The following is a 13,007-nucleotide window of genomic DNA, read 5'->3' as shown; positions in this document are numbered from 1 at the left end:
TGAGAGCTGAAATCAGTGCCCAGCAGATATTCTGGTGAGACACTGATAGTTGTCATTAACAAAGCCTGGAGCAATTTGTCCTCTTGTTGGACACTGGAGCCTGGCTTGAGCAGAGGGACGCGTGGGCCAAATCTTAAGATTTTATTTCTTTGGCACAAAGAGGACAGTCAATCTGGACAAGCAAGGCTCATCTCTCCTCACTGTGGGGAACCTGTTCCCTGTTCCCGACTTTCAAATCCATGCACCTCCACCCTGTATTCCGTGTAAGTCACGGCCTCTGTGCAAAATACCTGCTGAAAAAAATAGAGAGATTTAAAAAAAAAAAAAAAGTCGGGGGGTCGAGTTCACGCCTGGCTGTTGGATGGGGTCGGGTGTGCTGTCAGGTGGAGGCCCAGGAAAGCCAGTTTTTCAAACGGTCAATTGTCCTGGTACGCCATAGCACAGGGTCCAGGTCCTGCAGCGGGACAGCTCAGAGCTCTATGGTGTCGCTGGAGGCGCTGCGGGAGTCCCCAGCCTTGCAGCGCGGCTTCACCTCACCTTGGGGCTCCCCAGGCCGCGCAGGAGAGGATGTAGGGGCTGGTGTTGCAGCGGGCAGTAGCTGCACCGTGCTGGGAAGTTCATCTAGGGGTAGACTGTCCACCGACGACAGCCCATGACGCCATGGATTCCAACTGATTTTGAGCGAACCTCTGGAGAAGCTGTCTAGGGAGCTGCCAGAGGCAGCTGCCGTCCCGTCTGGCGCGTCCACTACGTGCGGCGGGACAGGCCCGCGCACGCGCACATCGCTGAGTGACCGGCAGCGGCCGCGGAGGAGCGAAGAGCCCGCGCCGTCGAGCTCAGCGTCCGGGTGGCTGCCCCTGCGCGGCCGTAGAGCGCCCCCGGGCGGTGGGGAGGCCAGGCCGCGCAGGCCGCAGCGCTGGAACACGCTGTCTCTCACTAGATGTTCCCGGAAGAGAGCGGCGTCGATGCTCCGGCTCAGGTTGATGGGCGATGGGGGCCTCAGGTCTAGCTCGCTTAGCGACGGCGCCGGCCCCGGCCCCATGCTGCTGCGGGATATTCCCGGGCCATTCAGGGGACCGCGACCCAGCGACGCAGCTGAGCCCCAGGCTCCTGAATTTGGCGTGACAGGCGGCCCGCCTTCTGCCGGGTTGCGGATGAGGCTTTTGCTGATGTCCAAGCCGCCTGTGCCCATGCCACTGGGTCCTGCATAGCAGTTATTGGGTCGCTCAGGCACCTCGCTCTTTCCAGACGGTGCAGGGCACGCCAGGCGCAGCAGCTTAGCCCAGCAAGCGTGCTCCGTGGGCGGCCTGGGTCGTGCAGCGACCAAAGCGGCCAGAGCCAGGGCGAGCGCCCACGTCAGCTCCAGCAGGCGCAGCCAGAAGTGGACGCCCCACCAGGCCCACGAAAAGCGGCCCACCCGGCCTGGGCCTGGGTACAGCCAGAGCGCGGCCGCCAACTGCAAGCCGCTGGCCAGCAGCCCCAGTGAGCCCGCTACGGCCAGCAACCGAGGACCTGGGCTGGCATCCCAGCCCCGAGGGCCTTCCAGCAGGCGGCGACGGCACAGGCATAGCGTGCCTAGAGCCACCGACGCGCCCCAGGCGCAAGATAAACCCTGCGCCAGGAGGTTTAGCACAGGCTTCACGGAGAACAGGTCTGTCATGAGCAACCCCACGCCGTGCACCAATGCCACAACCCCCAGCAGGAGCGGGTTCTGTAGCGGCTGTGGCAGCCCCACTCCCAGGCCGAGTAGGGTCAGGGCCGCCAGGGCCGTGAGTAGCAAGGGGAACGGCAGGTTGTAGAGCACCAGGCCAGCACGCATGCCCAGCCGCGCCTGTGCGCCATAAGGGTCGGTGAGCATGTAGGCAGACCGCAGCCCTGAAGCTACCAGCACCAGCACCGCGGCTACCAGTGCCAGTCGGGGTCCCGCCAGGGCGGCTGCCAGCGTGGCCAGTGCCAGTAAGGCAGGCAGCAGGAAGAGGACTCCCACCCCATAAACATGCAGCTCCCAGGAAAAACTCAACACCCGTCGCAAGGGCCCCCAGCGCAGGGGGGGTGCGGTGGCGTTGGCTGGGGGGCTGGAAGCAGGCGCTGAAGCTGTGGAGCTGGCTGAGGGCTCCGGAGGGGGCGGCTGGCCCAGGGCTCGCTGCGTAGTGACACGAATGAGGCCCCTTCGTGAGGTTGATGGGGCCTGGACTGGGGGTGCCGGGGGATGGCTTTGGGGACGTCCAGGCCACTCCTCCGCTTCATCTGCAATAATATTAAAATGCCTTTTGAAAAGTGCTCTTGATTTTCCAACGTTCTCTACGGTGGTTGGCAAGTTTAACATTTAACTTCTCTAAGAACATCCATCAAATGAAGAGAACAGCACCTGCCTCATCGAGTCGTGGAGAAGAATGTTTAACATGGTGCTGGATGCCAGTGAGCACCCAGTGGGTGTGAACCACCATTTTTATTAAGGAAACTATTAAGGAAATCCCAGCATTTCTCATCATGGCCTGCATATTGGAATCACCTGCAGACCAAGGAATCAATTTCTTGTAATGTGGCCTGGAGCCTGGGATTTTTTTTAAAAATATGTATTTTTAAATTACCTTTATTTTGTTTATTTAGTTCGTTTATGTGGTGCTGAGAATAGAACCCAGTGCTTCCTGCATGCTAGGCAAGCACTGTACCACTGAGCCACAATCCCAGCCCTTTTTTAGTTGTTGATGGATCTTTATTTTGTTTATTTATATGTGGTGCTGAGAATCAAACCCAGTGCCTCACACATGCTAGTCAAGCACCCTACCACTGAACTACAAGCCCAGCCCTCACTGGGATTTTTGCAAAACTCCTCTGGAGATCACAGCACCAAACATGTCCATGTTACATGTTACAACATTCTAGCCCCTCACAAAAGAGCAAATGACTTCTCTCAGAGTACCCAGTAAGTATTAATTTATTATCCTCAGTTCTTGAACAAGGTCTTTGCCAATTTCTTTCTTTCTCTCTCCCCCGCCCCTCCACCCAGGGATTGAAGCCAGGGTCATTTTACCACTGAGCTACACCCTTAGCCCCTTTTATTTTTTATTTTGAGACAGAATATTGCTAAATTGCTGAGGCTGGCCTCAAACTTGCAATCCTCCTGCCTCAGCCTCCTGAGTTGCTGGTATTACAAGCATATAAACAATTTCTTTAAGCAAGTATTTATCTCCAGTTACTCCTGAGCTCCCTTTCCCCTCTGCGAACATCACATGGGTTCCTGATTATTGAACAGAGTATACCCTCTCCCCCCCAGACCCCAAGCCATGCCCTCACCTGGCTGCAGGGCTCCCATAGGGCTCTCTGTTTGGTTTGTAGCTGGGCCAGGGTCTAAGAGACCAGGGATGAGGGACTTGGGGGTTCCTGGAACCTCCATTGCTCCTCTCACCCGCTGTGGGGAGATGGGGTCTGCTCCATTCATTGCTGCTATCTCTGAAATGATTTTAAAAAAAAAAGTCCAAATGAGGAAAATGGGATCTCAAGTCACACAGAACTGGGGTCTTCGACTGCCCAGGAACATTATCCCTTCCCACCCCTGCTCAGCACCCTTTCTTTGATATCTACCTGGCTTTGGCTGCCCATCAGGAGCCTCTGAGGCTGGAGGATGTGTGGGCTGAGGTCCTGGGGGATCCTTAACATCAGGGAGGTCCGTCTGCATGGGCTGGGGACCTGGGGAGCTGACTTCCCAGGTTTCCCCAGCTCCAGTCTTCTTGGGAGGCTCCACTGGTAGCTCCTCAGCAGGAGGAAGGCTTCTAGCCAATGCCAAGTCTGGCCGGGACCCTGCTTCCTGAGTGAGTGCCACCTCAACTGGGGATACTGAGCCAGCATTGGGAACTGCTGGATCTTGTTGGGTGAAGAGGGGGCCTTGAACTGCTTCTTGGAAATCCTCCTCATGGCTCACCTCTTCCTCTAGCATTGGCCTCTTGACAGCACCTGCGTGGGGCTCAAGAGTGTGGGGAGTGCCCTGGGGGTCTGAGGGAGAAGTCTGTGGGAGTCTGATCTTGGCTTTGGCCTTTAGACTCTCATCTCTAGGTGGTGGCTGTTCTGCTTGACCTTGGGGCTCCTGTGGGAGGGGAGGAACTGTGGCTACCCTGCGTTGAAGCTTGGGAGTTGGAATGAAAGGGAGGTCGGGGAGACCCACTGGGTGGGGGACTGCTGCTTCTGGCTCTGGAGGCTCCTGTGAATCAGGGGGTCCTGTCCAGCCCTGGGAGCTGGGCCCTCGAACTATCTGGAGGTCATCAGTTACTGGGAGTCGCTGTCCCTGAATCCCGTGAGAGGCTTTGGGCCCATGCAGAGCTGGGCCAAGGGGAGAGTCTGCAGGCCTCTCGGGGCCTTCAGCAGGGACCTGGGGGACATTAGAGTGCCAAGGGCCCTCATCACTAGGGTTCTCCCAGAGGAAGTCAGAGGCCTGGGACTCTGAGCCGACAGGGCCCTTGGGGTGGGCTCCTGGGGTCAGGTGGGGTTCTGAGTCCTCAAATGGCCTGGGAAGGCCTCTGCCCAGAGCAGGGCCAGCCCCCAGGTTCAGCAGCAGTAACAGCAGCAGGAGGCCATGCACACGGGGCCGCGGGGCCATGATCTACTCTGATGTCTGGTGTAGAGACCTCAACTTCCAATCCTCACTGGATGAGCCTAAAAAGAGGAGAGAGGATGGTGTGAAGGTTGGGGGTTCCTATGGCTTCCCCCAAGGGACTGATGGGAAAGAAAGAAGAGACACAGGCAGTAGCTTCTCCCCTGCTTTTAAAACTGCATCTTTGGTCATGCCACTTGCCCTGCTTCAAAACCTTCCATGGCAGGGCGCGGTGTCACATACCTGTAATCCCAGCGATTCAGGAAGCTGAGGCAGGAGGATCTCAAGTTCAGAGCCAGCCTCAGCAACTTAGCGAGGCACTTAGCAACTCAGCAAGACCCTGTCTCTAAAGAAAATACAAAAAAAGGGCTGGGGATCTGGCTCAGTGGTTAAGCACCCCTAGGTTCAATCCCTAGTACCAAAAAAAAAAAAAAAAAAAAAAAACCCAAGAATTAACAAACAAATTCCATGGCTCATCTCTAGGTGGTTGCTGTTCTGCTTGACCTCGGGGCTCCTGTGGAAGGGGAGGAACTGTGGCTACCCTGCGTTGAAGCTTGGGAGTTGGAATGAAACACTGCCCTTAGGAGAGAATACAAGCTCCTTTCCTGGCCTTCTAAGGCCACAGCCAGCCCCGTCTGCTCACCTGTTGTCCTAATTCCCAGGGCTTTGCTCCTGAGTGCCCTCAGCTTGAATACCCTCTGCCTTCTCTTTCTTTACTAATTGAAATTCTATTTTTGAAGGCCCAGCTTCAATAAGAGAGTGGAAGACAGGAAGAAGAATGTGCACCTGTCTGAGGAGGGACCAAGCTGGAATCCCTGCTTTGCCATTTACTGGGTGAGTGACTTGACTTTTTTTTTTTTTTTTTTTTGCCACGCTAGGGATCCATGCCCTCGGCCTCACATGTGCTGGCCAAGTGCTTTACCACTGAACTACAACCTCAGCCCTTTTTATTTTATTTTGAGACAGGGTCTTCCTAACTTGCCTGGGCTGTCCTTGTGATTCTCCTGCCTTAGCCTCCTGAGTTGCTGGGATTATAGATGTGTTCTGACATGCCTGCCCTTTTTTTTTTTTTTTAATACTTTTTAGTTGTAGATGGACACAATACCTCTATTTTATTTATTTTCTGTGGTGCTGAGAATCGAACCCAGGGCCTCACATGTGTGCTAGGCGAGTGCTCCAACCACTGAGCCACAACCCCAGCCCTTGACTTCAATTCTTTGCTTCACAGTTTTCTCATCTATAAAGCAAGATTATAAGAGCATCTAACTTCAAGGGGGTTCTCATGAGGCTTAAAGGAGAAAACATACAGGACCAGGCCTATAATAGGGGCTTAGTTAACGTTAGATCCCGATTGCTTTTCCCTTTATCCAGAAAGATTTTTCTCCCCATTCTCTTTTTTTAAAAAAATTTTTTTTATACTTATAGATGGACAGAACATCTTTATTCATTTTTACATGGTGTTAAGGATGGAACCCAGTGCCTCAAACATGCCAGGCAAGCGCTCTGCCACTGAGCCCCACCCCAACCCTCTCTGTTCCTCTTAACTATTTTTTTTTTAATATTTTTAGTTGTTGATATTTATTTATGTATTTATTTATTTATATGTGGTGCTGAGAATTGAACCCAGTGAGCTACCACTGAGCCATGGCCCCAGCCCCCCTCTTAACTCTTCCAACAAATAGATTGAGCACATTCTGTGTGCCAGGTCTTGGGGATAAAGCAGAGAATGAGATTGCCCTCATGAAGAAACAGACAATAAATAATTTTAAACAAGTTAAGCTATAAAGGAAATAGAACAGGGTTAAGAAAGAGAGGGATGAGGGCCTCTTTACACAGGGGGTGAGGGCAGGAAGGCCTCTCTGGAGTGATAACTAAGCTCAATGTTGAATGCTAAGAAGGTTGGAAGGAAAAGCAGTTGGCAGAGGGTTCAGAGAGTGCAAAGGCCCGGAGACAGGTGTGAGCTAATGAGTTCAAGAAATAAGAACACTAGTGAGGCTGGAGCACAAAGGAGAGAGCAGAAGATGAAGTCAGAGTCGGGCGCGGGGTGCACACCTATGATCCCAGCAACTCAGGAGGCTGAGGCAGGAGGATAGGAATTCCCAGGCCAGCCTCAGCAACTGAGCGAGGCCCTGCACAACTTAGTGAAACCGTGTCTCAAAGTGTTTAAAAAGGGATGGGAAGGTAGCTCAGTGGTACAGGCCCCCTAGGTTCAATCCCAGTAACCACTGTCCCCCAATCACGAAGGCAGGGGCTAGATCGAAAGGTGTTTTGCAGGCCACCATAAGGCCCTTGGATGTTATTCTTCATGCTCCAGGAAGCCGTTGGAGACAGGACCATGGGAACACCAAGGGAGAGAAAGGCCAGCACAGATACCCAGGAGCATTAAAGCACTGGCTCATTTCAGCCTGGGCCCCCTTCCTCCAGGAAGCCTTCCTTGCCTGACCCTCCTAGGCCCTGGTTGTCATGGTTCTACATGTAATAATCTCCTTTCTCCCCTGCGGGCCAGGGCTCCTGTCTCTTTAATTCATACCTCAGTTCCCAGTGTACACTTGGCCCTGGTGGGTCTTCCCTAAAAGGTTCCAGGACAAGGGTGCCATGGTGCCAGGACCGAGGCCTTGGTGTGTTTAGGGACACAGGCCTTGTTCTTTCCCTTTCTGGGAAGCAGCTGTCCCCAAAGCTCCCAGGTTACTGACCCTTGGTGACTCCTATACACCTTGAGAAGCTGCCCCCCACCCCAGGAGAATGCCCAGGCTCAGCAGTGGTGGTGGACGATTTCAGGGGGGTTCTAAGACCTCAAATCCGAATCCAGACTCTGCCTTTACAGCCTGGTTCGTTGGTTTCTTAGACATTCCCCAAGCATGGTGCTGTGCTCCCAGCCCAGGGGAGGGGCTGGAGACCCTCAAACAGGTCTCAGTTCCAGGGTTGGAACTAAGGGTATGCAGAGGGTGACCCAGAGAGGCCCTTCTGTAACACAGGTACCAGTTATTAATAGTGCTCCTGGGCTGAACTACCCATTAGGCTCCTGTGCTAAGCTTAGCTCTAGGTCATTCTGCCCTCCTTTTACAAGCAGGTGGGAGTATATCCATCTCCCAAGGGAGGAAAACCAAGTTCAGAGAGGTTGAGCAACTGGTCCAAGGTCACACAGCCAGCCGAGTGGACACACCAGGGGAAATGAAGCCCACTATGGCTCTTCTTGCCTAGGGGATTGGAAAAGCTTTGCAGAGGAGGAGCTGGTTCAGTTGAGCCCTCCGTGGTAGAGATGCCATCTGCCTACCACCCCCATCGATGGGAGAGATGTGGGCACGTGCAGATAAGGCGGGGGCTCGCCCAGAGCTGGGGACCCACTGCTGGAGAGACGCTGGGGGATGGGGAGATTTCCCTGCCGCAGGACGGACGGAGAGAATGGCCTGGGGGCAGGGCGAGGGCTGCCGCAGGGCGGCCCGCAGGAGCTGGTCCATCTCCGGTTACCTCTCTTCCTCCTCCCTGGTCTCCTCTCCCTGGCTCCGCGCCTTCCCGCAGTGTCCCTGCTGGGGGTGGGCTCCGTGCAGGCCTGGTCGCCCGCACCCTCAACGAGGGCTGCAGGCCACGCGCGCTGCCTGGGTCCTGCGTCCCCCCTCCCAGGACCGGCTCCTCACCTGGGCGCAGCCCCTTCACCTTGCGCGTCCCGCAGCCGCTCCCCGCCGCAGCCTCGAGATGCTCAGGCTTGGCCAACCGCGCCCGGCGCTGCCGATGGAGCCCGCCCACAGGAGCGCGGGCCGCTTAACCCTTTCCCCTTGGGTGGACGCTTCTCCCAGGCCTGACCTCCCTTCTCTCAGAGCTTCCCTCGGAACCGAGCTGAGGTCGCCTCCCAGGGACGTGGGTGAACCTGCGGCATCCCTGCAAGTAGGACAGCCAGCCTCCCTCCGTGTGCATACCTCCCAAGACGGGGAGCTCACTTCCTTGATATCTTGTGGGGACACACACAGGCATGCGTACCCACCCACTGGTAAATCCTCCCTGCAGCTTGGTGTGTGTATTCTTCCCATCATTTTCCAGTGCAGTTACATATACAATTACATAAATAGGAATGAGATCATACCGTCTGTGTGGTTTTTGTAACTTGCTTTCCCCCTTCACGGTACAAAGCATCCTGGCACACATCTCCCGTATGTATCCAAAGGTCTACTTCACTTCTTGTGTTTGCTGTTGAGAATGCCTGCCTGTGGTCAGCTGGTAATCTTTATTTTTTCCTGTCCCTTGTGGTTAGATATTTAGCTTGGGTTTAGCCACTGACTAGCAGGAATAACGGAGTGGGGCCGTTCTTGCACATTGACACCTGTCAGACCTGTCAAACCGTTTGCTAGCTGAGGCAGGGTTAGGTCTGTGGTTGTGTACATTTTCATGTCTGATATCAAATGTCCAAAGGTCCCTCTTTGGATTGTTCCTAACATACTAAGTATCCACCACTACACTCAATGCATTCAGGGAAATCCACACGAGAAATATATATGAGTGCTTGGTTGGCTGTGGTGGCACGTTCCTGAAATCCCAGTGACTTGGGAGGCTGAGGCAGGAGGATGGCAAGTTCAAGGCCAGCCTCAGCAACTTAATGAGGCCCTTAGCAACTTAGTGAGACCCTATTTAAAAAAATAAAAAAATAAAAAAGGCTATGGATGTTGCTTAGTGGTAAAGAACTCCTGGGAGTTCAGCAGCCAGTGCAGGAAAAAAAAAAAAAAAAAAGAAAGAAAGAAAAATTCTTTCCAGAATTAAGTTAAACCTCCCTCCCAGTGGTTTCCTACCTCTGGCTATGCCAAGGCCTACATCATGTGGTTCTCTCTCTCTCTCTCTCTCTCTCTCTCTCTCTCTCTCTCTCTCCCCCTCCCTCCCTCCCTCCCTCCCTCCCTCCCTCCCCCTCTCTCTCCCTCCCTCCCCCTCTCTCTCCCTCTCTCCCTCTTCTTTAAGATGGGCCTCAATATCTTGCCCAGGCTGATGTTGAACTCCTGGCCAGAAGTGATACTCCTGCCTCAGCCTCCCAAATAGATGAGGCTCCCCTCTCATTTCTCTGAAGTCTTCCTCCATTTCAGCCTTCCCTTTTAGAACAGGATTCTGGGCTCATGGTTGTGGCGTCTCATCCTGTTTGCTTCTTACCCACTCCATGGTGCACCCCTTAAAGTACGACTCTTGGGGGAATGAACCCTGTTGGCCATAAACTAAGCTTTCACCTCCTCTTTCCTAACATCTACTCCTGTGTTAATATGACCTCTTCTAGATTGATTTGCAGTGTCCCTCAAGGGCTCATGTGTTAAGGCTTGGTCACCAGCCCGAGGTGCTGCTGGGAGGTGGTGGAACATTTTGGAGAAAGGGATGAGTGGAAGAAAGTTAGGCCACTGGGGGTGGCCTTTGAAGGGGTTATTTGGACCTCAGCCACTCCCTCCCTCTCTCTCTGCTTCTATGAGGTGAACAGACCTCCCTACCACATGCTCCTGCTGTCATATACCGTGCCACAGGAGGCCCAAACCCAACAGGACCTTATAGTTTAGATATGAGTGTCCTCCCAAGAGACAATGCAAGAATTTCCAGAGGTGAAATGATTAGATCACGGGAGGCATGACCTTATCTGTGGATTAATCCATTCATGTGGATTAAGTGGGTGGTAACTGTAGACAGGTAGGTGTGGCCGTATGAGGTAGGTCACTGGGGATGTGCTTTGGGGGTTTATGTTTTTTTTTCCTGGGAGCAGAGTTCTCTCTCTACTTCCTGGCCATCCTGTCCTGAGCTGCTTTCCTCTGCCACACCCTTCCGCCATGATGTTTGGCCTCATCTTGGGCCCAGTACAATGGATGCAGCTGACCACAGACGGAACCCCTGAAATTGTGAACCAAAGTCAACCTTTTTTTCCTTATGAGTTGCTTATCTCGAGCATTTTGTCACAGTGACAGAAAGCTGAGTAGCACATGACCTCACGCTAAATGGATGTTTTTGGAGGTCAGGTCATTTTGTTGATCAATATGGATCTACTAGGTCTTCCCTATCTCTTGTGTGCTCTTGGTTTCCTTTTCCTTTTAACTTTTTTATAGTTGTAATCGACAGAATGCCTTTATTTTATCTGCTTACTTTTATGTGGTGCTGAGGATGGAACCCAGGGCCTCATGCATACTAGGCAAGCGATTGACCGCTGAGCTACAGCCCCAGCCCCTCTTGGTTTCTTGATCCTCAATCTAGCATTTGACCTGTGTTGGTTATTGCTTTTATCTTGGTAGATCTGGCCAGTTGTTCTGTCCTTGTTGGATGTTCTCCGGATCTTGATTCTATGTATAGCAGATAACTGGCATTTTGGGGGATTGTCCAAAATCTTCTCCTCTGGACAGTCTTAGAGGTCACTTCAGAAGCTGCAGGGTCCAGATTCCTCTTCTCGCTGCTGCCCCTGGTGACCTCCAATGGACCTCCTTTTGAGATGTCAAGATCCCCTTAGCAGCTCAGCCTGGCCTGGTTCTCGTCCTCAGTTTCTTCTGGGGGGGGGGCAGGTGTGTGTTCAGCCCCTGTCCGCAGAACCGCCCTCTGGCTGCCCTCTTTGGAATCAGGAGCCCCAATCCCTTAGTGTTTCCAAGCCACCCATTGGCAGGGGTTCCGAGATCCCAGACAAAGGCAAGAGAGATCATGATCCCTTTGGCCAGAGACCAAGGTGAAAGCTGATCCTATGGAAAGAGGAGACGGGGAGTGGAGTGAATGTGAGTCGGGAACATTAGGCACCAGGTGTGGGCGGGAAACATCTCAGCTCCAGAAGGATCTCTCAGCTTCAACCTGGGGACTCTGGGATGGCAGGGGTCAGGCCCTGGGATGTGTGGGGGGGAGTGGTGGCCGGTAGCTCCCATTGAGGTACACACCTTATGTGCCTTCTTCTTTTTAAGCCCTCACAACAACCCTGTGTATTATTATGCTCTTCATTTTACATCTCACAAGTGGAAGCACAGAAAGGTGAAGCAACTTGTTAAAGGTCACATAGCAGCTAAAAAGGCCGAAAGTCGGACTTTAATGATGATGACACCATTCTGCCTCTCTGGAAGAGCCTCAGAGAGAGAGAAGAGAGGAGGATGAAAACTCCATGCCTTCCAGATGGCCCCTGTAATTTGGAATAGAGTCTATGAAAACAGGCCCTCCAACTGGGAACTCTGGGTAGAGAGGACTTCAGACCAGCACGTCTGGAATCTATTGGGAGCTGTCACTCAGAAGTACCCTGAGGGCTTCCAAGGAAAGAGAGAAGGAAGGAAAAGGTAAGGGAGATGTGGCTGGCAGAGATGAATTCTCAGGCTTGGATAGTGCCCAGAACAGTGGGCCGGATTTTCGTTCTGGCTGGTCACTCTGGAAGGCACAACTGATAAACAAACGCAGGGCAGGTGGGACCTGGTGCGGGCTGGTGCACCTGCCAGCTGTCCTTAGCTCTGGGAGTGTGGCAGTTCTGCTGGCCAAATCAAATCTTCCCCCGTCACCACCACACACAGTGCTGCGGATTGAACCCAAGGGCTTGTGCACGCGAGGGACACATTCTACCAACTGAGCTGTATCCCCAGGCCCCAAAATGAGTCTTAAGGGCTCCTGGAGTCTTAAGCCATTCTTTCTCAGATTTTAACCTCCAGCAATACCAACTAAACAAACCTGATCTTTTTTATTTTATGTTTTAGTATTTATTTTTTAGTTATAGTTGGACACAAATACCTTCATTTTATTTATTTTTATGTGGTGCTGAGGGTCAAACCCAGTGTCTTGCATGTGCTAGGTGAACGCTGTACCGATGAGCCACAACCCAGTCCCCAAACCTTTCTTTTAAACAAGTTATTTTTGGGGGGGGGGCTGGGTGTAGTGACACACACCCATAATCCCAGTGATTCTCTTGAGAGGCTGAGCCAGAGAATTGCAAATTTGAGGCCACTGAGCAACTTAGCAAAACCCTGTCTCAAAATAAAAAAGATTAAAAAATGGGTTGGGGATGTAGCTCAGTGATAAAACACCTCTGGGTTCAATCTCCCATTCTGAAAAAGTTATTTTTTTTTTTGCTGGGTATAGTCGCACAGGCCTGTAATCTCAATAAGTCAGGAGGCTAAGGCAGGAGGACTGCAAGTTCAAGGCCAGCCTCAGCAATTTAGTGAGATCCCCAGAAACTTAGTGAGACCCTGTATCTAGACAAAAAAATAAATAAAAGAACTGGGCGTGTAGGTCAGTGGAAGAGCACCCCTGGTTTGGGTGGGGACTGTGAAACAGTAATTCAAGCCACTTGAACAAGTGTACTGTGATTGTAATTGTCTTCCTGGACATTTTGTTTCCTCTCGTGGTAAGAACTGCTTAATTTTTCATTTGCTCAATCTATGCATCCATCATCAGTGCATTCTTCATCCTTTTTTTGAAGATTGGATTTCCTCTCCAGACAAGAATATTTTCTTGTCAC

The 13,007-nt window shown here is 52.5% G+C and overlaps 2 protein-coding genes across 5 annotated transcripts in view; one reads left to right on the top strand and one right to left on the bottom strand.

Annotated features, from left to right (window-relative positions):
* Positions 1-126: 126 nt before the first annotated feature.
* Positions 127-8,612, bottom strand: Prrt3 (proline rich transmembrane protein 3). 4 transcript variants are annotated; one of them, XM_078033496.1, is made up of 6 exons: positions 8,224-8,612; positions 4,832-4,934; positions 3,586-4,650; positions 3,298-3,453; positions 538-2,247; positions 127-293 (listed from the first exon to the last, which is right to left on the bottom strand). In XM_078033496.1, the coding sequence occupies exons 3-6, from the start codon at positions 4,592-4,594 to the stop codon at positions 232-234; spliced, it is 2,937 nt and encodes a 978-aa protein (XP_077889622.1). In that variant the 5' UTR covers positions 4,595-4,650; positions 4,832-4,934; positions 8,224-8,612; the 3' UTR covers positions 127-231. The 4 variants fall into 4 exon arrangements, with proteins under 4 accessions (XP_077889622.1, XP_077889623.1, XP_077889620.1 ...); XM_078033497.1 differs by having other exon boundaries at positions 127-290; XM_078033494.1 differs by having other exon boundaries at positions 127-2,247; positions 8,224-8,611.
* The window catches only part of Fancd2 (FA complementation group D2), a 92,600-nt gene continuing 81,837 nt past the window's right edge, over positions 2,245-13,007 (top strand). Inside the window, exons 1-2 of the mRNA XM_078033490.1 lie at positions 2,245-2,926; positions 5,329-5,422. The gene's annotated coding sequence lies outside the window, so the exon portion shown is untranslated. The remainder of the gene's footprint in view (positions 2,927-5,328; positions 5,423-13,007) is intronic.

This window comes from Ictidomys tridecemlineatus, chromosome 16 (genome assembly GCF_052094955.1).
Source record: "Ictidomys tridecemlineatus isolate mIctTri1 chromosome 16, mIctTri1.hap1, whole genome shotgun sequence".
In the NCBI taxonomy this organism is placed as follows: domain Eukaryota; kingdom Metazoa; phylum Chordata; class Mammalia; order Rodentia; family Sciuridae; genus Ictidomys; species Ictidomys tridecemlineatus.
This window is presented reverse-complemented; position numbering and strand designations above follow the sequence as displayed.